Source organism: Condylura cristata, unplaced genomic scaffold (genome assembly GCF_000260355.1).
Source record: "Condylura cristata isolate star-nosed mole 26May11 unplaced genomic scaffold, ConCri1.0 scaffold00021, whole genome shotgun sequence".
Taxonomy (NCBI): domain Eukaryota; kingdom Metazoa; phylum Chordata; class Mammalia; order Eulipotyphla; family Talpidae; genus Condylura; species Condylura cristata.
The window spans coordinates 38,015,507-38,042,662 of NW_004567122.1; the positions used below are offsets into that span (position 1 = coordinate 38,015,507).

The following is a 27,156-nucleotide window of genomic DNA, read 5'->3' on the forward strand; positions in this document are numbered from 1 at the left end:
CTCACCAGGGCTTGGAGTCAGGTGTTAGTGATGCCTCTCCCCGGCACATTGGCCTTGATCTATACCCGCGAGCGGAGGGAAGGGGATCAGGGAGGGGTGTCTTGGCTTAGCCGCCAAAGCCAAAGCACATGGTGAGGCAGGGTGGCGGCCTGGGAGGGCTCAGCTCCTTGGGCCTGTGACGTGCCTGCCAACCCAGCATCCCACTTAGAGGAGGGCGAAACGTCTCACTTCACACTGCTACTGGCAAGTGGTATGCATGTGGCCTCTGTGTGCAATGAGGGAGGGTGGAAACCCCATTTTAGAGACAGAAATGAATAGACCAGAGTGGTGAAGCGAGAGAGCCCCATCTACCCACTCCTCTCCTGCCCCCCTGCAGGCACAGCGACTCACACCTGGAGACACCACGCTGTCTGTGAGTGAGAAGCACCAAGTTTAATATTAAAATCTTTCCCTTAAAAAAAGTACACAGATAAGAAAACATGACGGCATACAAAATAGTACTTCTGTTGTATAATGTGAGTTAATGTGAGTCCTAAAATACTTGTAAACCTAGGTGATTACATCTTTGGTACCGTAGTGAGAACCCACTCCCCTCCTCCAGGCCTCGGGAGCCCCAACCAGCACAAGATGCAGGTGCTCAGAGGGCCGGTCTTCCCTCACCCCCTTTCCTGCCTCCCTGGGTTAGTACTCTTGGTCATACCCTCATTTTCCTGGCCCCTCCAATGCCCCCAGGGCTGGGGTGTGGCTGGCAGAGGTCACAGGTGAGGAGGCCAGACACCTTACGGACAGGGCAGCTGGTAGGTGGGAAGGAACCCCCCCCCATAGCTACCCTTGCACCCCTGTCTCAGGTTCCCACCCAAGGCTTCTTGTCCTCTCCGGGGACCCTCAGGGAGCTCACTGTCCTGGACAGCGGGTGCTGGTGTGCCAGGCTGCACTGGGAGGTCTTTGCCCAGGATAGCTCTGGAGGTCAGTGTGGGTGCTAAAGGGGGTCTGGTCCTCTTCCAATGTTCCTGGGACAGTTATTGGGGGCTTCTAGGACACGTGAATGCCTGTAGTGACCTGGACTCTCCCCAGATGACCTCCAGGATGGAGGTCTGGCGTGTTTGGCTTTGCTTCATTTGAGTATATATGCAACTCTTGGAATTTTCTAGAATGTGAACGCTGGCAGGGCACCAGAAGTTGATGAGTCTAACTTGCTCATTTTTCAAAGGGAAAACAGACCCAAAGAGGGTGAGAGATTCCTCTGAGACCTCTTAGAGAGTCCAAGGCACGTATCATTCTCACGAGTGAACACCTCTCGAGACATGTCAACACAGCTCCAGGTGTGGGTCTGCCTGACCTGGAGAACCGGGTGGCTGGAATAAGACTGGCAGTGATGAGGAAACACACCCCAGGACCCATGGGGCCAGGAAAACATGGACACAGGCACTTTCTATGGCAGGGTGTGCCCCGAGTGCCTGGGGCAAGTCGTGCTGGCCCTGACTTGCCCCTAGCAAGTGAGCATGATGGCCCCAGACCCCCGTGGGCCTGGAAGAGCAGACCGACATGTGACAGAAGTGGCTTTTAGATGAGGCAACATGGTCCAAGGTCAAAAACAGCCAGGAGTCCGGGAGGCCACAGCCTCTTTCCCAATTCCTGGGTGGATAAAAGTGCGAGAGAGAACTGAAGCCCCTCAATGGCTGAGCAGAAAAAGTTAATACCATCTCCCAAACCTCCAGAATGTCCCAGGATTCTGAGCTGTCAGCCAGGGAGAAAACTGCAACTTTCCCATCTTACAGACGGGGAAATAGAGTCCCCTGGCTCAGAGTCACCGGGCCTTCCTTCTGGGAAGCTAGTCAGGGCCGCTGCAGTTCTTGCTGTCTAAGGCAGCCCCAGGGGGCAGGGCGTGACACGCAGAGGCACAATCTTTCCAGAGGGATGGAGGCTGGGCTGGATCGAGCCGGGAGGCCCTGGGTGCTGTGAGGTTGCCGGGCGCTTTGTGGGGGCAACCTGGGGTCCAGCCCCCCTACAGGAAGCTGTCCTCTGCCTCAGCCCGAGGCCCAGGGCCACTTGGATCGGGCTGCCACTCGGGCTCCGGCTCTGGCTCCGGCTCCGGCTCTGGCTCAGGCTCCCCTGGGGGCTGGGGCTCCAGCTCCCCTTCCTCTTGCAGTTCCAGGGGACCATCACAGGAGATGGTGGAGGAGGTGTGGACTTCATTTAGCGTGGAGCTAGAAAGACAGGCAAGTGCATGAGGGGGATGGCAGGGGTCGCAGTCAAACACAGAGGAGAACCTCTGTGTCCCCCTGCACCGTGTAGTTGACACACACCTTGTCTCATTTAGTCCCAGTGAACACTAGCAAGGTGGCCGCCAAAGCGCAGCTCAGAGGGGCACTCACGGCCCTGCACACAGCGGGAAGCGCAGGAGCTGGGGCTACGGAGCAGATCAAGCTGGCCGGGTCCCCCACCCACCCTTGAGGCTCTCGCCCCAGCTCTTGAAGGTATATTTAATACTGAAGGTCCATTTAATCCCACAACTTCCAAACAGAAGTGCACTTACTGTTTTTACTTCAGAAATGAGGAAAGTGAGGGACAGAGGGAGAAGCCGCTTGTCTGAGAGGGCAAAACAGGTGAGCATTTATTCTCCCGACCCTCACCCCAGCTCCCCAGCTCCCAGCTCCCGTTGGGTTCCCAGCTTAATTCCTCAGCAAGATGACTACCTGGAGTCTTGGGACATTCACTCTGACAACAGGCAGGAAGGCTCTCTGTGTCATATGGGTGTTCCCTAGTACACATGGGGAAACTGAGGCACGTGAAGACCATGCCTGGCAGGTCTCCGATGGCCACTGGCAGGGCTGGGGTCAACCCAGCCAGGGACTCTGCACTTTCCCTTAGGGTGGATCTCATTTTGAAGGAGGGCCTGGCCTCACGGGGAACCCTTCTCTCTTGCTGAGGGGAGACCCTGTCTACATAGCCAGCCCAGGCAGCAGCAGGGCCTTCTCCAAAGCCCATCCCACAGCCACTTCACCACATCCCCAGGAAAAAGGAAAGCAAGACTTCCCTTCGAGCCTCAGTTCTGGTCTAGACTCCTGCCCTCACACCACCAGGCTCCCTGACGCACAGACCACAGAGCTGGAGCTGGCGATTAGGTTTCTTGTCCTTATGGTTAGGACAAGGCCAGGCGAGAAGAGACAGGAGATGGCCCTTGGGGGCCTTTAAGAGGAAACTGGCACCTTGTCAATATGTCCCAACCAATTCTCAAGTGTATTCAAACCTGTCTTGTACTCCACTGGCGGGTACAGGCAGGTATAGGCAGCTTACTGCTGAAGACACACACACACAGGCACACGCACACTGCTGCACTGGGCCCTGGACAACAATGCCTACCTGGCAAGACTAGGGGAACCCTCCAGTGGTCCCTCATCAGCAGCTTCAGGTTTGGGGTCAGGCAGGGGGATGATGTAGTCATTGTCCCCCTCGTTGGGCTGCACAGCAGTGTAGAGGACAGAACTGGTATCCAGTGGGGACCGGAGGCCATGGAAGCCGGGCAAGCGAGCTTGGGACCGAAGGACTGCTGGGTGGTCGCTCCTCAGAAACTCCTCATCCACCTGCTGGTACTTCTGCTCCACAAGGGGGGTTGTGGGGGAGGCCCAAGAAACAAGGGTGATCAGGCCAGAAAAGCTCTCTAACAGATTCTGGCCACATCTGCCCTCCCTGCTGTAAGGAAGGCAGCTGGAGCCCAGAAAGTGGGGAGAATGGCCCCAAGTCACAGCTGTCTCCCAGACAGATGAGTTGGGGCCACCTGGGGAGGGCCCTGTTAGTGGGCCAGCACTCTTTGCCTTAGCACTCTCCAACTCAGAGCACACAGGTGCAGGTTCTCTCGCTGCCTTGACCTCCTTCAGGGGGGCTCATTTTCCTGGGGTGCTCAGTGGTGACTAAGCTACTCCATCTAAAAGTGGGTGGGAGTGGGGTTAGGACTGCATCGGAGGAAAGATACCAAAGGAGACAGGCATCTCCCTCACTCCAGCTCCCACTTTGGCCACAGAGGGTTGTCACGCTCTGCTCCGCCCATCTTGACAGAATCTCTTTAGGTTTCAAAGAAAGAACCAAGGTTTGGCCCAGGGGCAAAAATATGAGGAAGGCAGAGGGTAGAGGGGCTCCCTCCCCCCAGTCTAGATCAGTCAACTTCCACCCAGGACTTCACTGCAAAATACCCTGTGTTGCTGAAGTAAATTCTGCCTCCAGCCCATCGTTACTAGTGCCGGCAGGGAAACTGAGGTCCTGAAAGCGTAAAGGGTGGTCCCCCACATCCCAGCCCATCACACAGCCTGGAATCCAGTGTCTGACTCTTCCATCCCGCCCTCCCACTCGTGCCCCTGCCTCAACTTACCTTCTTGTACCCCTCACCCAGCAGTCTCTCCAACAGCAGTACCAGCTGGGAGAAGGGGGGCCGGATCTCAAACTTCTCTTCCCAGCACTTCTGCATGATCTCGTAGCTGGGGACAGAGAAGCACAGGAGTTGTGGGTGGGGAGCTGGAGGCCGCACCTTCCAGAACAATGTGGGCAATGAAAAGAATAGGGTAGAGGGTAGAGGGGTGTTGTTTCTGCTGACTACGTCTGGTGCCCCCCCTCTATCTGGGGCTCCATGGAGCTAACTACACCGCGGTGAGCCCCTGACCACGTCTGATCAGCAGGTTCATCCAGCCCCTCAGTGGCTGTTTCTGATGGACATGTGACCTCACTGAGCCCTTGACGGCCAGTTTGCACTGGGACTGGGGCTGCGGTGAGCAAGTGGGGTACAGTGCTGTGGGCAGTGCCAGCCTGCTGCTGAGGCCAGCCCTGGAACAGCAGCTTCTGGGAGCTTCCTGACTTCCTGAACACCTAGATCCAGCAATGCCTAGTCTTTTCTAGATCTCTGAGTAAATCACTCTTATCTTTGGCTCAGGCCAGTAGAATTTGTCCCCCACCCAAGGCTCCACTCACATCTCGTCGGAGGCATGGGCTGGCTGGGCCATGCGGTAGCCCCGCTTGATGGCGTTGTAGAACTGCTCATTCATGGGAAGCTCAGGGTAAGGGGTGCCACCTGGTGGGGAGCAAGATAAAAGAGACACAGCTTTAGGGGTGTCGGCAAAGTGGCAGAGATCCTCTTTGGGGGACAGGGAGAGGTGCACCAGCCGGGAACGGGTGAAGGTGGCCCTGGCACTAGGACTCTGGGGCTTCTTCCTGCATGCCGAACCATAACCCTCCCAGAGTGAGAGAAACAGGGATGCCAGAACCAAGCAGGCGCTCTGATGTTACTCTCCAAACCCCTCAATATTCAGATGGGGAGGTTAGGAGGCCCAGAGAGGGCAGGACCCTTGCCAAAGTCACACAGCGAGAACTGCACTTTGCAGCGGAGCTGGCACTTAAGCCTGGGCCCGAAGCCAGAGCCTGTTGCGCAGGCCCACCAGGCTGCAAGTGTGTAGGGCAGGGCAGGGTGCCAGTGAGCAATGGGGAAGGAGGTGTACCCAAGGTGAAGATCTCCCAGAGCAGGATTCCAAAGGACCACACGTCACTCAGGGTGGTGTAGAGGCTGTTGAAGATGCTCTCGGGGGCCATCCACTTCAGGGGAAGGAAGGTCTGCAGAAGGGCAGGGTGGAGTCAGGCCTAAGTGCACCTGGGCTGGCAATTCCCACGCCAGCACCTTCTCTCTGCCCATCCCTCCACCTCACCCCACTTCACCATTCAATTTTCTTTTCCCCAGAGACAGGGACATAGCAGCCCCAGTCTAGGGAGAAAAGCAACAGGGTCTGAGGCCCCAGGCAACTCCCCCTTGCCTCAGTAGAGGCCCCTGGCAGGGCTGGGAGTGGGCAGATGAACAGAGACATGCCCAGGGGCCAGGCAGATCTCATCCCAGCTGTCTTAGCTCTCTAGGGTCCAGTGTCCCTCCAGATCTGGGGTTCAATGGCCCTATGTGGAAAGTGAGACTATGAGTGGGAAGCAGATGGTCATGTTTTAATCAAATGCTGCCTTCTACCTACTTATCTGTCTCACTGTCTGCATCCTAACAGCACTAAAACATCTCTTTGGTCTGCTCCGCTCCCACCTTTCCAGGGTCTCCTTATAGCCCGTGACCAGGAAGTCTAAACCCCACAGGACTCAACATCTCCCCTCAAACCCAAACAAAGCTGGTGACTCCCCTTCCTGTTTCCACACACATGGTGAGGCAGCAGAGCCTGGCACCCTTGGGAGCCAGGCCACCAGAAGCCCCATCCAGGAGCCACAGCCACGCTGACCCGGAAGGACTCTCCGTCTGGGTTTGGGAAGACACTCACACTGCCTTTGGAGATATAATTGGAGTCCCGCATGATGTCACGAGCCAGGCCGAAGTCACAAATCTTGACCAGCTTGCCCTCACAGATGAGCACATTCCTCGCTGCCAGATCTCTGTGGACACACTGGGTGGGGAGGTGGGGGCTGAGGCCTCGGGGACTATAGAGGGGAAAGACCCTCTGTGTCAGGGACTTGGGGGAAAGTGCATCATGACCCGGGGGGTGAAGTAGGGGCGCACATTCATGGTCTCCCCAGCCAGGGAGACCTTGTGCTGTAGGGGGACACCCAACCCGACTGGGTGACCATGTACCCACCCCGCACTCTGCGAACAGACATACGTTCTTAGAGGCCAGGAACTCCATGCCATTGGCCACTTGGTAGCTGAAGCCCACCAGATCCGTGTAGCTCAGCACCGGGGACTCGTTGATGAGAGTTGCCCGATAGGTCCTCTCAGGAGCTAGGGTACAAAGAGCACAAGGTCTCCCCTTGGCCACAGAACCCCTGCCCGTTGGCCCACAGAGGCTGTTGTCCCAGACAGGTGGCTACTGACCCTCTAAGTCTCCCTCACGAGGAAAGCAGCTTCCAAATATGTGACTTAAACATCTCCTACCCCTTCATTGGCCAGAAAAACTGTTGGCATTAGCCCCGGGTGACCTGTGCTTGTCTTGTTTGCCTGGTCCCTAAGGACACTAGACTGGCCTGGGGCCTGGCTGCACAGACTGCTCTCCCCAAGGTCCCAGGACACCAGGCACCGCCCCACCCCCCCACTCTCCTCCCTGTGGGCCATGTGTGACTCTCTGGACCCAGAAACTGGTTGAGCTTGAGGTTTCCCCCTCGTGGCTTGGGCAGGTGGTTAGCTTCAGTTTCTGCATTTATGAAATGGGCACAAGGCCACCTTAACTCCAGCACTATTGCCAAGCTGAGCACGTGAACAGCTCTGGGGAAACCACAACACTGCCCAGCTGTGAGGACGCCATGGACACCCACCAGAGGGGACGTAGTTGTCATACGGGGCCATGTAGTTGGAGGAATCTATGTCTGCGTATTTGACGTCTCCTTTCATGTCCAGCATGGGCACGTAGTCTGCCGACTCGTCCTTGCTCATGTCCATGTAGCCACCATCACTCTCCCCAGGCAGGGACATGTGGCTGGGGTGAGAGAAGCATTATGAGAGGAGAGGCCACAGCCTTTCGCTTCCGTTCCTTTGGACCCTCTGCTCACCCTTGGGACCCACAGGCCCTGCACCCACATATTTCTTCTCTCACTCACTCGTCCTCCTTCAAACTGCCACAAAAGTGGGTGACTATGAAGCAGGCCCTTTCAGCCAGCTTCTTGGGCCCTGTGCTGGGCGCTGGAGCTGCTAACACCACATAAGACCGGGTGTGTGTTCTAAGATGGTTCACGTCCAGGCTATTACAGCACCCACGGGTGGGTGTGTCCTACCTGCGCATCCACAGTGCCATCCAGTCATGACCTGTGAGCGCCCAACCAGCACCCAGAGTGTCCCCAGGGCGCTGTGGGACTATAGACAAGAATGTTTCTAGTGGTAGAAAAAACTGGGAGGAAATTGGTCAATGTGTTGGAGAAGTTACTCTTATGTCAGCAACAAATACATAATGCTTTTGTAATCAGTAAAAGAGTCACAAAGGTCATTTTTGGTGAAGAAGAGAGAAACCAATATGCAGGCAGAAGGAGACGCTTCAGGGAGGACTCAGGAATGGGGTGCAGCCAGGCGACTCGGGCAGGGCCTGGAGCACCAGTGGCGCGGTGTGGAAGAGGAGGTCAAAATCGGGACACAGCGCTGGTGACCAGAGCAAGGACATAGGTCTGCAGAGCGCTCAGCACTGGGCCTGGGTGCTACAGTCAGCAGGTGGTAACCGAAGTCCCCACCATCACCATTTTCATCCTATGCCCTGCGCCGGGCTGACTGGCGAAAGGGCCCTGGACCCAGCTTCAGTCCTGGACAAGGAGGGCGTGAGCCGGTACTCCTCAGGACTCCCCAAAGATCAGGTCCCCTCCCCACCCCCACCTCCAGTTCCCTGACAGGGCTACCTGGGCAGGGGGGCCCCAGCGGGCAGGGCGTTGCTGTAGAGCTCGGTGCTGGGCGGGCGGCGCTTGTCTGAGCAGAGCTGCAGGAAGGTGTGCTTGTTGCGGTGCAGGTAGTCTACCAGGTCGCCGTAGCGGCAGTACTCGGTGATGATGTAGATGGGGCCTGCAGGCAGGCACAGGCTTAGGGGCAGGAGGCCTCGGGCGACCCCAGGGGGAACAACCACTACAGGGGGGAGAGGCAGCTGGAGAGCTGGTGGAGAGGCCGGGGCTGGCTCCCTGGGTCCCTGCCTGCCTCTATGGCCATGACGGCCCTTACTCGAAGGAGACCCAGCGCGGGCGCCGGTGTGCCCCTGAGAGGGTGCCTGTTGGGTGGGGCCCAGTCACAGAGGTCCCTGTGACTGACGGGTTTTCAAACGAAAGCTTATTTTTTGGGCTAGTATATAAGTAAAAAGGACAACTATTAAATGCATTCATGTCAAGAGAAATGGAAGCTCCAGAAGGTTAATTAGTAGGTTGACAACATTAATGGAAAGAATCACTTTGAAATGGTTGATTGCTGTAAACATAAATTGGCTTCTGTTGGTGCACATACTTCTGTATTTGGTTTTGCTTGCACAAAACTGAGGAAAACCCCAAATCTCACAATAAGCAGCTGCAAATGGTGATTTTCCCTTTCTTTTTCTTTTCTTTTCTTTCTTTCTTTTTTTTTTTTCTTTTGCAGTCTAACTTACAATTAGAGCTTCAGATAAACACTCTGGGCTGGAGAGACTTTATCTATGCTGGGAACACAGGCCTGGAAGCAGCTCGGGCGAGCGTGCGGGTGGTCCCCAGTGTGGGGGTGTGACTCATCTCATGTCATCTGAGCTGCTATTTATTAGTGTATGAAGTACAGTATGAAAACAAAAAATGCCACAGGACCCCTTGATTTGGAGGTCGCTGGGACTGACACCCTGCAGTCCTTCAGCCATGAAGGTATATGGTTTTGTGAATTCATAGCCCCTGTGCCCTCTGGGTCTGGAAGGTGGGGGTGCCCCAGGTTGGACACGGACCCTCCAGCTGGAGAGGCCTGTTGTTGTGGCCCGAGGAGGGATGAGAACGCTGCAAGGATGAGGGGTGAAGAGGGGGTGATGGGTGTGAGGAGGGGCAGGTCTTGTGCTGGCACCCCGAACCCCCAGGAGTGGGCTTGCTACCTCCTTTGGTGCAGGCCCCCAGCAGGTTGACCACATTCAGGTGGGGTCCCAGATGACTCATGATCTTCAGCTCAGACATGAGGGCTTGTTTCTCACTGCTGCGGGCTGTGGCTGCGGGACAGAGGGCGTTCAGGCCTTGCTCACCCACCAGAGCCATTTCTGGCTCTCCTGTCCCACCTGGGCCGTAAGACATGTGGACTAGGGAGATGAGGACCTGCACACCCGGGGAAGGGAGAGATGGCTGACGGCGAGAAGACGGAAGGCAAGGAGGCCTCCAGAGGAGGGAACCCTAAGGAAGCCTCCCTCCCAACACAGAATCGGGGTGGCACAGGCTGTAGTGAGACCACCCTTCTTTAGACCTACTCAAACCAGAATCAGGGTGCCTCAGTGTGGGGAAAGGAAAGGAGAGGGGGCACCTGGAGGCGGGGGAAGGTGGGCTCCCGTACTCACATTTCAGCATCTTGACGGCCACTTTCATGGTGGCCTGGGAATGGCTCAGGCCATGAGCTGTGGCCTCCACCACCTGTCCGAAGGCTCCAGAGCCCAGGGTACGTCCTGGGGGGAGAGATTCTCTGAGCTCCTGCTTTATCATGAAGCTGCCACCTCACCTCACTGAGGTCAACCTAGACATTCCTCAAGCCCACCCAGGAGGCTCCTAAAATCGCAGTGCTTCAGTCTTTCCTGATACCTCATTTAAACCCTGCCTACCTTCTGGCCCCTCTGGGTCCCCAGAAAGTCTCCTCCCTCCCCAGAGTGGTGCCTAGTGCCTCTGCACCCATCAGCCCCTCCAGCCCAACTAAGCATCGTCCTGGCACTCAGCCTGCCCGTGATGATGATTATTTCCTCTCTCACCATGAAGTGGGCCCATCTCACACAGTCACAGATCACACAACTTGATTGCTCAATCCCTGCGGGACCAGCTGGTTCCCACGGTACAGAGGAGGAGGTCGAGGGCACAGAAGACCCTAGACCTCAAACCCTGTCATGGCAAATTGGGGCCAGAGCTCACATAGTCTTGCCACCCGCCTCGAGTCCCTGACTGGCACCCGAGGCCCAGACTGACCGAGCACAAGCTGGTCCCGCGGCAGCTCCCAGGTGGAATCATAAGGCAGCTGCATGGGGTCCACGTAGATGTACTCGTGGCCATCGGAGCTCACGGATTCGATCACCTTCCATCGGATCTCATAGCGTGGCTTCTGCAGGATGGAGGCCAGGGAAGCTTGCTCAGAGGGGACTGGACCTTGAGGCACTCTAGGTTCTGCCCCTGACAGAGCAGGAGACCCCAAGGCCCAGAAGAGGGCAGGAGCTTATCCAATGCCACACAGCAAATGGTGGCTAGAGCCAAGGTCCTCATGGGTGTCGTGAGAACAGGTGCCAACAGCGGAGGGTGGAGTGGGCGGTGGCCGGGGGCCATGACAGGCGAGGGCACTGCTCATCAGAACCCTATCACCAGGTTCTCTCAGCACCTCAACAGTTGCTCAGATGGGAGGGGACAGCACGGCAGCCTCAGAAAGTGACTTAGGGTGAGGGGGTGGGGCTCTGGCCATGTGGCTCGTGTCCTCTCCCCGCTGCTAGCTCAGTCACAGTGGAAAGTCAGAAAGAGGTAACCTTATAGCATTGAAATCATAGGATGTGGGGATCACAGAGTTGGAATCTTAGAATGATAAAATCAGAGGGTGCAACAGTCCTATCAGGAATTTTAAAAAATTGGAACCAGAGGCCAAATCTCAGGACAGAACATTGCAGTTACACGTGGACAGGATCAGAATGCATTTCATTGGCATCCTGGGGCTCTCTGTGGGTAGGAGGTGGAAGAATCCTGGAAGCCACTGCATCCATCCGGAGGCCCAGACCCTTTCTATGGCAAGCGTGAGGCTGACGCCTGGGAGGTTGGGGAGTGGCATAGCAGAAGCAAGGAGCCTGGATGGGGGCCATGTTGGCCCAGGCTACTGGGGCGGAGGAAGCTCAGCAACAGCCTTTTTCTAGAGCGCTACGTGCAGAGCTCTATGCTGGGAATGGGCATAATCAGATATTGCAGCTTGCAAGGACAGCAGGGGGCCTGTACAAAACTGCGGCGTTGTCTATACTCCTTGTGCAAGGGTGGGGCTTACCTTCTTCCAGATCACGATGAGGATGATGAAGGAGATGACTGTGACGACCACCAAGACCAGGATGACTGAGATCACCACCACCTTAAAGGGCAGGACTGGAGGCAGAGACAAGAGTTGCCTACAGGAAGTGGGTACTTGGCAGCTGCTGACCCTTCAGCACACCTCTGGCACCACAAGTCCCTCTCTACCCATCCTGCTCAGAACAGAACTGTGCTCCTGCTCAGCCTCGCCCACAAATACCCCAGGCCCCTGGTAGCTACCCCAGACCTCATCAGCCTCCACATCCCTTCAGTACTTGGCGGGTCTTTGTGGCCTGCCGTTGCTCAGTTGGAAGGCAAGTTCCTTGCGACTGGGCTGAGCTTACCGCTCCTCTGAATCCGCGCCCTGCCTGGGTCTGTCAAAGCCTGGTCAACTAGCTGAAGGCCTGAATGACCGAGCACCCTCCAGAGATTATAGACAGGAAACTGCTGCCCTCCCTGTTTTACCCCCGTGTGCAAGTGGAGCTGGGTAGTGAGGGTGGTTACAAAGTGCATCCTCTGGGGAATGGCGAACACAACATGGTGCCTCCCAGCCCACACCACCACCAGCCTCTGGCCTGGCCTCTGCAGCACACCTTCCCACTCTTCAGCTCTTCCTCTGCGTCCACCCTGGCCTGACCCTCACACCTCCCCCCCTCCACCGCCCTCCTCTGTTCCCCACGTGCCCTTCTCTGCTCTCCAGGGAGTCCTGCTCTCCTCCTCAGGGCTGCAGGCCAACATCCCTCTCCTCCCTCTCCCCACCAGGTCATACATCCCAGTTCTGGGGAGTAAGTCTTCATCTTTTAGGAGGAAAAGAGAAGCCCTCCCCTAGCCAGCTGGTCTCAGGGCTCAGGGATGTGAATACACTGGTGTAAGCGTAGGAGAACTAAGGTATTAGACCGGCAACATCCCTGCTGTGGGGTAGGGAGGCGGGTCTCGGCACAGAGAGGCACCTTCGAGTACGAGCCCATGAACCTGCCCCGTCCCCGGCTCCAGGTGGAATTCCTTCCATTTTCTGAAGGTCCTTTTGCTCTGAGACTTTGCACAGGCCATTTCCTCTGACTGGATCATCTTTCCGCATCAGACTAACTCCTAATTACCCTCAAGGTTTTGATCTAAAAAGAATAAAATCTCTATTCCCAGGATACTCCCTGAATCCCAAATTGGGCATGGGGGTGAGTCTTTAGCCTCTATATCTTCAGAGAGAAGTTGAGATCCCGTAATTATTTCATGAATGAGGAAAGTGATGCATAAATGAAAGACGCACCAGGGGCATCCCCGGGGGTGGCAGGTAGCAAAAGCCACTGAACATGGTGGAGACAGTTCACAGGACAAGAGTTATGCATGTGTGTGTGTGTGTGTGTGTGCAGCCTGCTATCACCTGTACAGCAGGTGTGTGTATACAGGGCTGTGTGTGCATGCTGTCACAGAAAGGCACCGTGTTTACAGACCTCCAATATACCAGTTTTCACACATGCTTAGGCACTGTAGGGTGTTGTTTACACTCTTGAAAGGGGACTGTGCACCGTTTGCACATACACATGCAAACATGTATGGGTTGATACACATGTTGGGGATCAAACGTGCCCATGCATGTGGTTGACACACATGCTGGTAGATTTATACCATCATGAACACATCATGCATGCTTGTACATGCCTAATGACATGTACTAGTTTCCTGCTTGTATCTGGGCATCGGGCACTCTTCATTGCAAGGTTAACAAATCAACACTCAGGGCTTGTCCCTGCATCCAAGGATCAGGTATGTTCAGGGACAAGGGTTAGCACACAGCACGGCTGATGGACATACACTCACAGATGGACCTGTGTGTGTACTGAGACTGTGTCGTGAGTGCCTGGGGAACATACTGTGGCTGATTTCAATGTTCCCGAGTGCCCACAAACACACTAACTGACCCCTGTGGGTGTTTGGGTACACCCAAATGTGGCTGGCATCAGGTGGGGGTGCCGAGGGATTTCCAGGGCCACTGGGCCTGCAGGACTCACCGTGTGGTACCACGGTGACCTCCTGCGTGTCCTGGCCCAGCAGGTTGCTCAGCGAACAGCGTACCGATTGCGGCTGATCCACACGGGACAGGTGCAGGGTGCTCACCACCTCGAACTCCTGCTCCTCCGCCCAGTAAGTCACGTTAGTCTCCATCTGGCTCTGCACCTTGGAACTGTTACCCAGAAGCGTGGGCGGTAGCTCGCGCGGGCACCTGCCGGGAGAGCCAGCTGCATCATCAGCTTCGGAGCCCTTCCTTTTGCAAGCAGGGAAACTGAGACCTAAAGCTGCCACACCCACCCCAAAGAGGTAGGAGGCTGGTCACTTCCCACCTCCTGGCCCTCAGTTTCTGCCTGAGGTCTTTCCCCTGACCAGTAGGTGGCGCTCCCACTCCAGAACTAGAGACCCCTGGATGGCAAACCTCACTCCCATTAGTTAACCCTCAGGATCAAGGTAAGAAAAGGGACACTGTCAAAGTACAGCATCTCCAAGAAACCAAATCTTCTAGGAAGTGGCCCTAAGCTAGAGCGACGTCCCTAGAGGAAGGAGCTGGACAAACAACCTGCACTGGTTCCTTCCAGCCGGCTCTGGGCACCCTGGGAGACTGAACCCCCCTCTGCTCACCTTTTGAGATCCCTGCAGAGAGACCACATCAGGTGTGGCTGGGGCATGCCTCGGCCTCGGCAGCGGACGGTCTGCTCCCCATTGGCGGGGTGGCTCTCACTCAGCTCCAGCACTCGGGCTGGCACTACAAGGAGAGGGTAAAGGGCAATGGCCCAGGGGTTGGCAGGTTCATCAGTGAGAGAAGCCCTCAGGGAGCCCAGAGCCCAGAGCCTCCCTGGCTGAGGGGAGCAGGGGAAGCAGACTGTAGGTGAACAGTAAGAACCAGGAGTCATATGTGAAACTGACAGATCTCCCTTCTGGACTCTTCAAAGGGAAAGGCTCAGGAGAGTGCTGGTCTTCACCACTTCTGAGACTTGCGAATCTCCTCCCTTTATCGGAGGGAGCCAGCTCAGGATCAGAGCCCAGGGAAGGGCCAGAGCAGGGGGCGAGAGCTGAAGAGCAGTGTTCTGTCTCCTCCGAGTTTATTTTAGGGATTGCTGTATATTTATTGCATGTGAGGCTGATTTTCCATCTACAATTGAGAGGTTACATTCTTTTTCAAAATAAACTTATTTTTAGAAACTTGCTGGACAAAACATCAAGTTATTATTGGGTCACCCCTGTGCTCACTGCCTTTCAGTGGCTCTTCGTCTCAGTCCTACTGGAAGCCAGAGTCCACATAAAGGCCAGCTTCTGCCCTCCCCAACCACCCACCCCCCCACCACCACCACCTCATGCAGCATCACACGGGCCTTTCTGCATTACTCTTCCCTTTGGACAGCCTGGCGTGCCCTTGCCCCAAATAGCCTGGCTAATGTCCTCACCTCATCAAGTCTTCCCGCAAATGTCATCTCGAGGCCACCCCTGATGGTGCTATTTAAAAGTGCAATCCTTTGCCTTCCTGCACCCAAAATCTCAATCCTCTCTACTCAGAAGAAAATAGCACTTGCTACCTTCTAACCATTTACAGAAGTGTGCTGGGGCTTTTAGCCCCAGTGCTGCTATCTTCTGCTAGGGTATGAGCTGCACAAAGGCGGGGCTGCAGGAGCTTCAAGCACATTGGCATCTTGTAGCTGTATCACAAATGTCTACCAAACAGCACTAGCATAGCAGTGGTAAGCAAGGGGGAGATCATGGCGCTGGTATAGGAAAGCCTGAGGCTTGGGGAGACATCAATGTCTACCCAATGGCCTCCTTGCGCAGCTGGGGAGACTGAGGCCCCAGAAGGGGTGTGCCAAGTTCACAATGGTCTGCTCCTCAGTTCACAATGGTCTGCTTTGTCTCCCAAGCGTGCTGAGCCATGGACATTGTCAGACCCAGCCTGGAGCCCGGCCTCCTACAGACGGGTGAACAAGGAGAAGGAAGAGAAACAGAGGTGGTGGGCCAGGGGCAGAGAAGTGGGGCTCCTCACCGTTGACCTGCAGTTGGAAGGAGAGTCGGGCCTCGTCGTCCTCATGGAAGGCCCTCATGGTGTAGCGGCCAGCCTCGGCCACCTTCACCCTCACCAATGTCAATTCTGACACATACCTGGGGAACAAGATAGGCCAAAAGGCCCAGCTGTCAGAGCTGGAAGGGCTCTTGCAGACCTCCCCCCCACCCCCCTTCTAGACAGACAGAAAAAAAGAACAGCCCAGGGAGAATGAGGGGCTTGCCAAGGTCACACAGCTGTCTGTCTCTGAGCCAGAACTCCCACCTGGGCTAGTGAACCCCACCCAGAGGAAGCTCCACTGAGCCAAAAAGCAGGGTCGGGAGGAAGGGGGTGAGTGTGGAGGGGAAGCACAGTTCTCTCTCAGTCCTCATCTCATGCCCTTCAGGAAGGCCCGACGCTGCTTTATACTAGCACACCACACTCAGGTGAGTCTACCCATCTCCAGCTTCGAGGCTACCTGCCCTCCTGCTTGGCATCCTTCCCCATCATCGGGCCCCTCTAGGTCCACCTGTGGCACGGGTAGGGTAACTAACGACCTATGTGATGATTCAACCAGCTGCTATTTCTCCCAACAGACAGGAAACTCTAGAATGGATGGAAATCTGTTTGGATTTCTGCAGCATCCCAGCACCTGCCAGGGACCCTGGCACATAGTAGGCACGAGGAAAGTCAGGTTTGTGAGTGACTAAAGACTTTGCATGACTGAAGGTGCTCACCGGGTCTCGGAAACGTTGCGTGTAGACAGGGAGATCTCGCCGGCGCTGGAGTCGCCCAGGGTGCGGTTGTCCTTAAACCACATGACAGTGGGCGGCGGGTATGACTCGAACATCACCTGCAAAGTCCGGCTGCGGTGCAGCTCCGCGAACTGTACAGCGTCCAGCTCCCCCAGCAGCCGCACGTAGCCGCTCTCTGCAAGGTGTGACTGTCAGGGGCGGGGCCAAGCCTAGCCAGGCCACCAATGGGGCAGCGCCCTGGGGGCGGGGCTGGAGGCGGGGCTTAACCGAGACCCCCAGGAGTCCAGTCTTCTGGGGCGGGGTTTCAGGCTTAGGAACAGAACCAGGGCCGGAGTTACGGGAGCTGGGGTGTGGTTGGGACTGGGACTGGAAGAGGAGCTGAATGAAGGGTTGCGCGTGGTTTGGAGGCCGGGATTGAGGTTGGGACTGAAGTTGTTAATTCTCACAGGGCGTGTTCTGGCTCGGGCTTACTGCGAGAGAGGCAGTGTGGTTGAATGTGGGATAAGACTGCTGGGGCCCAGGAAGTCGATTGGAATTGGAAATTGGTTTGGGCTGGGCTTGTGGCCCAGTGGGAGGTGGAGGTTGGGATTCAGGTTTGGGTTTGGGTTTCTCCTGGAAATAGGGCTTGGTTTGAGACTGAGGCAACTGGCTGGACACGTGACTGACAATGCCCAAAGGCTGTGGCAGGGTCCAGCTCAGCTTGAGGGTTGGGATGAACCCAAGACACGCACCGACCACAGTGATATTGATGTCTTTTTCATCCCGGTGGTCATTCACACTCTCCGATACGTTGCAAGTATAGGTCCCTGAGTCGTCCAGCTCAGCATTGGGGATGTGCAGTATGGAGCGTATGTGGGCGGGCGTGTTCATGAGGAAGTCTGTCACCGGCTCCACCATCCGCCCACTCTGTAGGGACAAGTGGGGCAAGCCCGCCAAGTCAAAATGTCAGATTGCAAGTCAAAATTATCCAACCCTGGTTGGCCCCTTGCTCCGACCCCCGGCCCAGCATCACCTCCATGCGGGGGTATGTCCACTCAAAGTTGACCACATCGTTGCCAGTCACAATGCACATGATGGTGATGTTCTCTCCCTGGCGGACCACTGTCTGCACAGCACTCACTGAGACGTTGATGGATGACACTGGTGGAGAGAGGTTGGCTGGGGAAGTCATCCCCAGGTGCCAGCATGTCAACTTAGGGGTGGGTTGGGGGTCCAGAGAGGGAAGTGATGGTAGAATGGAAGACGATTCAACAACATTTATTAAGTGTTTACTGCATGTCAACCACTGTTCTCAGAGCTGGGGCATAGAAAAAAAACACAGAGACAAAATTGTAGCTCTATCCTTGTGGAGCTGACATTCTAGAAGGACACCAGCCTGAAATCAAAGAGCTCTTTGGGCATCTAAGTACCAGAGGCATTTATCATGCACAACTGTGTGCTAGGTACCCATGGTCTCTTGTCTTATTGAATCTTCACAACAACCCCACGAGATTGGCGGGCATTATCGTCTCCATTTTACAGAGGGAAAGGTAGGTTCACAGACATCTCTGCAGTTACTCAGATGGGAGATGGCAGAGCTAGGACTCAAACCCAGCCAACTGGAAGGTCCACCTTTCCACCCTGTGTACAGACCAGGTGTGCCACCAAGGCATCTGGTGCTTGGCGAACTCCACCCTCTTTCTGAGTCTCAGCTTCCCACCTATAAAGTGGGGGAACACTGCCTGCCTTCCAACACTGCACTGAGAATACTGTGAAAAATGGAGTCACCCACAAGGGCTCTATCTCTGCAAAGGGCCACACTGGCCTGGCCTATGCTGAGCTGCAGGCCAGAAAGGAGGCTCACCCAGGAGGCTGTAGATATAGTAGGTCTCGGAATCCACCTCTTTGTCCCCGATGGTGGTTTTGCAGATGTAAGTCTTGTCCTCAAAGTTTCCAGAGAAACCACGCTGGTGGTCATAGGGGACGGGCAGAGGCACATCCACTTTCTTCTCATGCAGTGTCACCACCAGTTGTGGGTCTGTCACCCGGCATGGAATGGTGGTGGTCTCTGTTACTTCCGTAAGGAAGATGAATAGTTCCTCAGAAGTGACAGGGAGGAAGCTCAAGTTGGGGTCTGCAAAGAGTGGTGAAGTCAAGAATAAGGGTCAGTGAGTGGGTATTTGGGCTGTTCTCTGCATTGCTGTGTGACCTGGAGCAGGCCTCTTGCCCTCTCTGGCCTATAGTGCGCCTGCTGAGAATAAGAATGTTCCATGAGGTCCCTTCCAGACCTCACGTCTGATGTCAACAACACAAGGTTGAGGCCATAAGTGAAGGGCAGCTGGTACCTGAACTCAGGGACTGCACAGATGGGTGTGGAGGCCAAGAGGGAGCATTTGGAACCAGCAAAGCAAGCAGAGTTCTTGGCAACCAGGAATGGGGTGGGCTGAGGGAACAGATGGGTATCCAGACCAAGGGGTAGGAGTGAACACACTCCCTGCCTGAGCCAGCCTGGATTCCGTGACTCACCTGCATGGCTGGAATGGCTGTAATTCATGACGTGAATGAGAGTTCACAGGCTGAGCGCCCTTACCTGGCACAAAGATGTAGATCCTTTCTCGCTCGCTGGGCTCCAGCCCATGGGAACCTTTGTAGGTACAGAAGTACTCGCCCGTGTCCAGCCCAGTGACGTTGGTCAGTGTCAGCCTGCTGGAGAAGCTGCCATCCTGGGTCTTGTTCATTTCCTGCTGGGGCTCGTGGGACATTCGTTCCCACACAACAGGAGCTGAACCCAAGCAGGTCAGAACAAAGTTGCTGGAAACATTGAGGACAAGTTCTGGCCCTGGGGGTATGATGACCAGGCCTCGGGAGGCCTGTGGTCCCAGCAGCAACAACAGGAGCAGCAACAGCACCAGGCCTTGGGGGAAGGAAGCATCAGCGGTCAGACCATGAGAGACTGGCCCTGTCCCCAGAGCTGGTTCTGGGGTGGCGTCTACGCACCGTCCTTGAAAAGCTCAGAGCCCTGAGGACTGCTGCCCAGCCCAGTCAGTGGGACTCTTCTGGCCTCTTGGTCTGTGCCTCAGACCCCAGCTGCCTCAGAGTGCTCAGCTGTGCTAGTTCAGGCTGTGGGCACATTCTCACAAAGGCCTCAGGAAATCCTTGGGAAGCAATTCCAGTTCCTGCATTGCTTCCCAGGTCACTTTCTAAGCTGCTTCCCTGCAGCTGCCTGAGCTGCCCAGGTTCTACTGAGCCCAGGGTGTCTCTGCTTGGGGAAGCAGGTCATTTCAGAGGGAGGCTGGCGAGGAGGGTGACCGGCAGGTGTCAGGGGTTGGTTCCCCTCCTCTGCTAATGCCCTTGGGTATGAAGCCTGTAAGTGTAAGCCACGCCCCCCAGTCTTGGTGTGTACTTCCCAGTAGACAAAATAAGGGGAAGCCCAGCCCAGTGGGTGTTCAGCCAGCCAGTCCTTGGTGGCCTGGTCAGCTGCCCAGCCCCTGGAGAACTGACTGCCCATCACAGGCCTGAGAGAGGACAGAGCATGCTGAGAGAAGCCCAGCTGGGACTTGGGGGTTCCAGGCAGGGAAGTCCCAACCCAGAACAGATGGCCAGACTAGTACCAACCAGTGCAGAGAAGAGATAGAAAACCCAAAGACAATTAGTAACGGGTCAACTGGAAAGGCGGCCCAGGAGTGGAGGCCTAACAAGGACCAGGCTTCCACTGAGTTTGCAAACTAGGAAGAGGGCAGTGGAAGGATTGGTAGGACATTCAGGCCCAAGACCAGAGCAGTGCCACCTTCGTCAGACCCAGGACCCTGCTTAGTGGCTCCCTGGAATCCCCCTCTACTCCCAGTCTACCTACCTTTGAAGACTGGAGCTGGCATGGTAGTCTGAAGCCACAGGGCGCCCTGCGGGGTTAAACAGGTGTCAGGTCCCAGGGCAGGCAGATTTGGTGCCCAGCCCCAAGTTAGCAGCAGGGCCCTGCAAGTTCAGCCCCACCCTGGTCCCTCAGCTTCCATGTCCAGGGCGCTGAAGTTGAAGGCCATCCCCATCCCACAGCTAGAGGGCATTCGTGTCCCAGATGCCCACCCCTGCTCTGGGCACAGCCTAGGATCCTGCTTTGGCCTGGGTGGAGCCCTGGACTCTCTCTGGGCCTTAGTTTCTCTGTGTGTGCAGTGGGGGAGGGGGACGTGGGTTGGATGGGGTCCAGGGGCCTGCCACCCTTAACAGCCTGTCCTCCCAGTGACAGTTCCAATACCAGGCTCTTATCTGCCAGGACAAATATTTGGGAAAGCGTGATGAAAGGCCTGGGGGAGAAGGAGGGGGCGAGCTGGGCCCCAGAGAACTCCCACAGCTCACAAGCACAACAGGAAATGGAGGCGGCTGTGGGAAGGGAAGCGGGGCTCTGGAATGTGGGGGGGCACCCCCGTGCCTGGCCCCTTTTACTTAGCCCTGAGCTGAGTTGCACAGGGAGGCCCGGGGGTGAGGGGCCAGAGGCTGAGCTCAAGGAGGCCCCACTACACAGCACTTTCCAAAGATCTGTGGAGACTGACTCCCAGACCCTCACTCAGTATGCAGCTAGGGAAGCTGAGACTCCAAGAGAGAAGGACCTTTGCCCAAGGTTCCACAGCAGTGTTCATCCAAGAAGGCATCAGAGATCAGGAGGGAAGGGGCGGGGTGAGTCTTGGTCTGTCCCAGCCCCACCTGAGGCCCCCAAACGATCACCCGTGACCAAGTTTGCAGGGGTCTGTCTTGAGCAATGGCAGGAAAGAGCCAGAAGTGGGTGGGGGTGGGGTGGGGGAGGCGTCACGGAGCAAGAAACGTAGGAAGTGAACATGTGACACGGCAACAATTAGCCTCCTGGTGCTGTGGGTCTGCTGACTTCCCTGAGCGGCTGCCCAGCCTGGCCTGGCTCCCCAGTACACACCCAGCTTTCCCCCACTCCACCCTTAGCTCCCCCCAACCCAGGACTGGGGTCTAGGTGTGAGTTCAGCAGGCCGTTGTTCTTACCACCCCAGCGGCCTCAATCTCCAACTTTCCACATGGGGTGATGGCGAGTACACCACCCCTAAGGCACAGACACATTCGTGCTGGACAGAGGGAAGCTTCCAGCCTGTGCCTCTCAAGTCTCAGCTCTACCCAGCACCCCAAGAAGCTCTTTGAGGTTCTGCTTTTCTCCCCATCCCTTCAGAGCAGTTTGCCCGAGGGCCCCATCATTTCTGCCGTCCTTTCTCATTAATCCAGATGGAAAGACCGGCCTGTCCCCCTTACACGCCCCCCTCCCACCCCTCCTGGTCCAGCCCCTCCAGCTGATGCCAGTAGCGCCATTCCGGAGCCAGCAGCCCCCACAGAGGCCCATCTGCCCCTTGATAGGTACCCTTCTGGCTCCCCCCTTCCTGCCCAAGATCTCAGCCAAAGAAAATCATTAGCAGACCAGGCTGGAGGAGGGGGTCATTTTAGCCTCCCACCCCTCCCCTCCAGCCTCCCTGGCTGGCCACACTGTTTATTATTCTAAAGGAGGAATTTGGTCGGCTGGCTGGGATGGGAGGTCACTGCAGAGCTGAGGTTGGCCTGGTCTGGAAGGCTGAGCCATGGGGGTTGGACATGGGAGGGCAACCCCTGACCCTGGCTCCTGGCCTGCTGGGCCTGGGGGTGGCTTAGAGCCTTGGAGACCCTCTTGGCTCGACGGGAAGGACTTTCTCAAACAGGCTACTGAGGCCCCGAGATGTGCAGGGTTGTGGCCCCGTCACACAGCCACACGGCAGGGTCAGGCTGGCAAAGGGGCCCAGGGACAGCGTGGCCCCCCAAGGACCTTGGACTGGCTTCTCTCTATGAAGTAGATTTCAGCTCAAATCGCAAGGGACCTCAGACCCATGTGAGACTGAGCAAATACCAACCCCGCTAGGACTTTTCCATTGTCGGTATCGGAGAGATCTTGAAAGGGTCTTCTCAGAGTCATACCTGTTCTAAAACTGCCAGAAAGAAGGTTCTAGTCATTCCTGTTTTTCCTTGGGTGTTTTAGGGAGATGGGAGCTGACGACAGGAAGAGGCTACATTTCTGAGGCTGGAGATACTTGAGAATCCCAAACCCACATCACATCCCATGGATCAGATTCCATCATTCACTCACAGATCTGCTGTGTGGCTTTTACCAAGCTGTCTCCCTCTCTGGGCCTCGTCTCGCGGGAGGCTTCCAGACAAATTAACTGGTGACTGGAAAGCCAGGAGGTGGCAGGGAAAGTTTGGCATGGCCCAGGGGACAGTGAAGGACCAGTGTAGGACAGGGGACACTCAGACAGGGCCTCCCAGGCCATGTTGGGTGAGTTCCCGATACCCTCAATTGTCCTCCCAGTGCTCATGGGCCTCTCTGTGCTGCCCAGAGGCTGTTGTGGTCTGGCTGAGCCCAGAAAGTTTAGATAACTGGGGTGTGGGTAGGTGGACTTGCTTGTGACAACTTGTCTTCTTCAGGGAAGAGCCACTGAGGACAAGGTGGGGTGTCATAGTCAGTGAACAGGTATCCCCCAAACTGCTATTCTGGGAAAGATATGACAGAGATAAGGAGGGCCGGACCTCAGGGCCCATCTTTGCTCATATATGCCAAGAAGCCTTCCTGATTGCTCCCATTTTGACCAGACCGGGAGGACAAAAATGAGGAGCTGCCCAGCTCCTGACAGTGAATCACAGAGCCCCTGAGGGGGTGTAGAGCGAATGAATACCTTAAGTCCAGGGAAATAAGCATGCTTGGGAGTCATTCTCTGAGCCCCACCTTCCCTCTTTCCAGCACATGCAAGTTCCCGCTCCTTTCCCACCGCCTTAATCTAAATAAATCCAGTCATCTTGGCCGCATCCGCCAGCAGCCACTTCCCTCCCTCGGGGTCCCGAGGCTCCCACGACACAGGCAGGCCAGGGAGGGCTGCACAGCTGTCAGCGGGGGAGGCATGCACACGGAAAGCACGTGCACACAGCCAAACTCCTGCCTACGCACTGGCTCACACACACCCCTGAAACACATGTGTGTGCAACAGGCCGTGGGCCCAGCCCCCCAAGGGCATTCAGCGTGTGCCTGCCTGTGTGCACGCCTGCATGTGGCTCTCCGTCCCATGTGTCCTGAGCACAGGCAAAGCTATGCACATATCCACACAGCACACGCACACAGGGCCCCATGCTCCCCACAACACACATCCTTAGTGTGCACAAATAAGTCACCAAGCCGGCGTGTGTGTGTTCACGATACCACATGTTGTTCTGAACACTTGCTTGGGTGTTAGCTCGCTTGCTCCTCAGCCAGCTGGATGAGGTCCTGGTTTTAGGTGAGGAAACTGAGGCAGGGAGCACTTAGGTGGGCAGAGATTGGGCCTAAGTGGAGTGCTCCTCTGTCTCTGGCCTCCACCTGGCCCCTTCATCCTGACACCCTCCCCACCCACTTGGAGCTGGGAGAGGGCTTTGGAGTCTGGCCTCACATGGGTTTGAGATTTTCTAGCTGAGCCCAGTGGAGACTGGTGGGCACAGATGGATTTGAGATTTTCTAGCTGAGCATCAGTAGGACTTGGTGATTAGAAGTTGGGGGGCTGGAGACAAAGATCATAAATGAGCTACATCTATGTCTAGCATGGAATGCTGGGGGATGGAGGTTCAAAACAGGGAGCCACCCCTGAGCTCACTGAGGGGTTAGGACTTAGAGGGGCCATGATACAGAGGGACACTGAGTCTGAAGCCAGGGGACAGGCTGGGGATGAAGGGGTGCTTGGGGCAGGCAGTCTCGGCTGGGGATGCTCTGAATAAGCAAGATGCCAGAGGGAGGAGGAGGCCTGGCCATGGGGTCAGGGGTTAGAGCCTTGGAATGTCAGAGCTGCAGGCCCTCAGGGATCATCGGCTCCAACTCCTGTCCTGGGCCCCATTGTACAGGTGGGGAAACTGAGGCTTAGAGAAGGACAAACAGTCTCCAGCATTTTGACAAGTGGTGGCCAGTGGGGTGAGCAGGGGCCCTGGTTTCAGGATACAGCTGTGCCTTCCCTCCACAGGACACCCCTGCCCGCCTTGCTCGGACCTTTATAGCCAGTGCCTCCCCCTGCACTGCTCAGTCAGACTGAGAGGAGGCTCTCACTAAATTGCCCGCAGTAGCAGGAGGCAGACCTCAGTCTCCTCCGCTGAGTGGCCCTCCACGGCCCTGGCCCTGCCTGGGACACACTGCTGGGGACAGCCCCTGGCTGCGAGTAAAGTGATGTGACTTCTAGTCCCGATTCTGTCATCTACCCTGCTCTTCTGTCATCCCATTGCCCTGCTCTTCAGGGCAATCCCACCCCTCTCTGAACCTCAGTTTCCCTACCCCCTCATGGGCTGTCTTGGGAATAACCCCAGGGCTCACGTGTGCTGGACCCTATTCTGGAAGGCAGTTGTGGCCAGCTGGGAGGGGGAAGGGCAGGGTGGAGCCAGGCCGGGATACCGTGACTCAGCGGGAGAAGGCAGCGGTTCCAGGCCTGAGAGCACATGAGGCAAGACGCATCAGTGGCCAGAGCCTGCTGTGGGGAAAGCCACGGTGGCCTGGGCTGCGCCTGGCAGGCAGGAAGGCCCATGTGCCCTCACACCAAGGGGGCTGAGGTGTACGGGTGAGGAGAGCATGTCTGTTGGGTGTGGAGACAGTCCCGGGGGAGGTAGACCCCAGGGTCGGCCGAGGCTGAGGGATGCACAGATGCCCCACCCATCCCGTGCCCTACTTTTATCTGTGGGTGAAACTCAGCACTTCACCACAGCACAGTGAGTCTCTCCCTCACTGAGGAGCTTCCCCAGCCTCAGGTCACACGGAGGCCAGAGAGAGTGAGTAGCCCAGCCCAAATCGCAATGCCGATCACCCAGGCCCTGCTCTCTCCCTGCGGCGCCCAGCCCAGGAACTCCACAGTCACAGGTACCTACAAGGTCCCCAAACAACACGAGAATCAGCTCAGCTGGAGGCTCACACAACCTCTAGCTCTTTTGGAGGCCAAAGCAAGGAGTGGCCCTGTTCTCCGCACCCCTGCCCCCTGCAGCACAGGCTTGCTGGCTGCCTCTGGGTCCCCCGTCACCTCCTGCTATTCTCACACCCATTCAGAGGAACCTTTCTGACCAAGGTACCTGGGTACCTTCCATCTCCCGGCCTCAGCCCGGCCTTGAAGACCTCCACGTCGGCCTTCCCAGCAGAGCATATCTGGACAGCCGGAAGGAGGCTGCTTACCATCCCACCCCCACCCCCCTTGCTCCCCAGGGCCCAAGTCAGCCCCACACTCGTCACTCTGGGTTCCTCTCCCCAGGAGGCCTCCCCAGGGACACAATGGAAAGAAATGACCTGTTTTCTGGAAGTTCAAAATAAAACGAAACATCTGTCTGGCTGGGAGCCAGGCTGATAAAGAACTGACTGATCCCCGGGCCACGCCCCCTCCTGCACACCCCCTCACGCGCCACAGTGTGTATGTTGGGGGTCAGAGGAGCCACAGGCCCAGCTTCTTGGAACAGTTCGTGGGAAAGCTCTCAGTGTGTGCCTCGCTGCGGGCCGCTGGGGGCCCAGAGGAGGGGGCCTGGGTCCCCACACAGGCTGGGAACCATGAGAGGAGGTCAGTGGGGGAGTGAGGCCCATGCGCCCGCCTGCTGAGCAAGCTCTTCCGCCTCCACTGGCGCCTCCCAGGCTTCCCGCATGTCCCCACCGCTACCCTCCGGGCTATTTTCTTGGCTGTGCCCAGGCCCACTGGATCCCTGGACTGAAGTCCTCTGGACCCCCTCTGGGCCCCCAGTAGTCCTCCCAAAAAAAGCAACAGGGACTTAAAGTCATTGAAACAACAAAGAGACCAATAGTAACTACTCCATTTCGTCACTCCCCACTGCCTGGGCTCAGTCCTGATGCAAAGGACCACAGAATAATCCTGGCTTGTCAGTGTTTCCCCATTTCACAGATGAGCATAGCGAGGCACAGAGAGGTTAACTCATTCGTCCAAGGTCACAGAGCTTGCCAGTGGTGGAGCCAGTACTCTATCCTGGACAGACTGAAGCTCGAGTGCACAGATTCAGCGCCCTGTGTAAGCATCCCCAAGGAGGGAGGCACACCCCTCCAGCACACCGCGCCAACCTAGCACACTCATCTCCAGCCTCCTCCTTTCACCCTCTGTCAGACTTGCTCTCCTGGTGACTGAATGAACCTCAAGCTGGCAGAAGCAGAGGGAGGGAGACGCCCAATCTTCTCAGGGCGGTGGGTGACAAATACTCCCTATTGACATCTTCCCCACCCCATTTGCAAATGAAGGGATTGTCCAATCTACAGTTGCTCACTTCCATGATGGGGAGCTCACTACCTTATCTGCGGCTGCTTCCATTCTAGGCGGCTCAGCTTCCTCAGAGGCCAGCCTGTTAGAGCGTTATCCAACTAAGCACAAGCTGCCTTACATCTCTGTCTATTGTCTTGATTTGTCCACTGCACACCTCCCACCCCATCAACCTCCCAGCCCTGGAAATCCTCTTTTCATTCTTTGTTCTGAAAACAAACAAAACCCTTTACTAGTTTAGAGCCTGGAACTCTGCTGAATGGGATGACCTGGCATTTCTTTTCATCCTCACACCCTCTACCCTGTGAGGGAGTAGTCATGATTCCCATTTCACAGAGGATGGAAATGAGCCTCAGAGAGGTTGGTAAATTTCCCAGAATCATGGTAAGCACTGGTGCTGAACACATACCCAGACATGCATTCCAGCAACCATGCTAAATTGCCTGTCTCCTGACAGAAACATGTCAGCACA

The 27,156-nt window shown here is 56.3% G+C and overlaps 1 protein-coding gene across 3 annotated transcripts in view; it reads right to left on the bottom strand.

The window, feature by feature from the left end:
* Positions 1 to 413: 413 nt before the first annotated feature.
* The window catches only part of PDGFRB (platelet-derived growth factor receptor, beta polypeptide), a 34,416-nt gene continuing 7,673 nt past the window's right edge, over positions 414 to 27,156 (bottom strand). Inside the window, exons 2-23 of one of the 3 annotated variants that reach the window (XM_004686566.2) lie at positions 20,261 to 20,306; positions 18,998 to 19,321; positions 18,272 to 18,541; positions 17,441 to 17,568; positions 17,160 to 17,334; positions 16,411 to 16,603; positions 15,677 to 15,792; positions 14,287 to 14,410; positions 13,665 to 13,876; positions 11,639 to 11,733; positions 10,591 to 10,723; positions 9,978 to 10,082; positions 9,528 to 9,638; positions 8,341 to 8,500; positions 7,276 to 7,436; positions 6,627 to 6,745; positions 6,291 to 6,413; positions 5,484 to 5,595; positions 4,960 to 5,059; positions 4,367 to 4,472; positions 3,364 to 3,596; positions 414 to 2,207 (exon numbers count right to left, since the gene is read on the bottom strand). In XM_004686566.2, the coding sequence (XP_004686623.1) occupies positions 2,006 to 2,207; positions 3,364 to 3,596; positions 4,367 to 4,472; positions 4,960 to 5,059; positions 5,484 to 5,595; positions 6,291 to 6,413; positions 6,627 to 6,745; positions 7,276 to 7,436; positions 8,341 to 8,500; positions 9,528 to 9,638; positions 9,978 to 10,082; positions 10,591 to 10,723; positions 11,639 to 11,733; positions 13,665 to 13,876; positions 14,287 to 14,410; positions 15,677 to 15,792; positions 16,411 to 16,603; positions 17,160 to 17,334; positions 17,441 to 17,568; positions 18,272 to 18,541; positions 18,998 to 19,321; positions 20,261 to 20,282 (3,324 nt within the window). In that variant the 5' untranslated portion in view covers positions 20,283 to 20,306 and the 3' untranslated portion in view covers positions 414 to 2,005. Of the gene's footprint in view, positions 2,208 to 2,306; positions 3,597 to 4,366; positions 4,473 to 4,959; positions 5,060 to 5,483; positions 5,596 to 6,290; positions 6,414 to 6,626; positions 6,746 to 7,275; positions 7,437 to 8,340; positions 8,501 to 9,527; positions 9,639 to 9,977; positions 10,083 to 10,590; positions 10,724 to 11,638; positions 11,734 to 13,664; positions 13,877 to 14,286; positions 14,411 to 15,676; positions 15,793 to 16,410; positions 16,604 to 17,159; positions 17,335 to 17,440; positions 17,587 to 18,271; positions 18,542 to 18,997; positions 19,322 to 20,260; positions 20,307 to 27,156 lie in introns of all 3 variants that reach the window. The other 2 variants (XM_012727943.1, XR_001145669.1) reach the window with 2 other exon arrangements.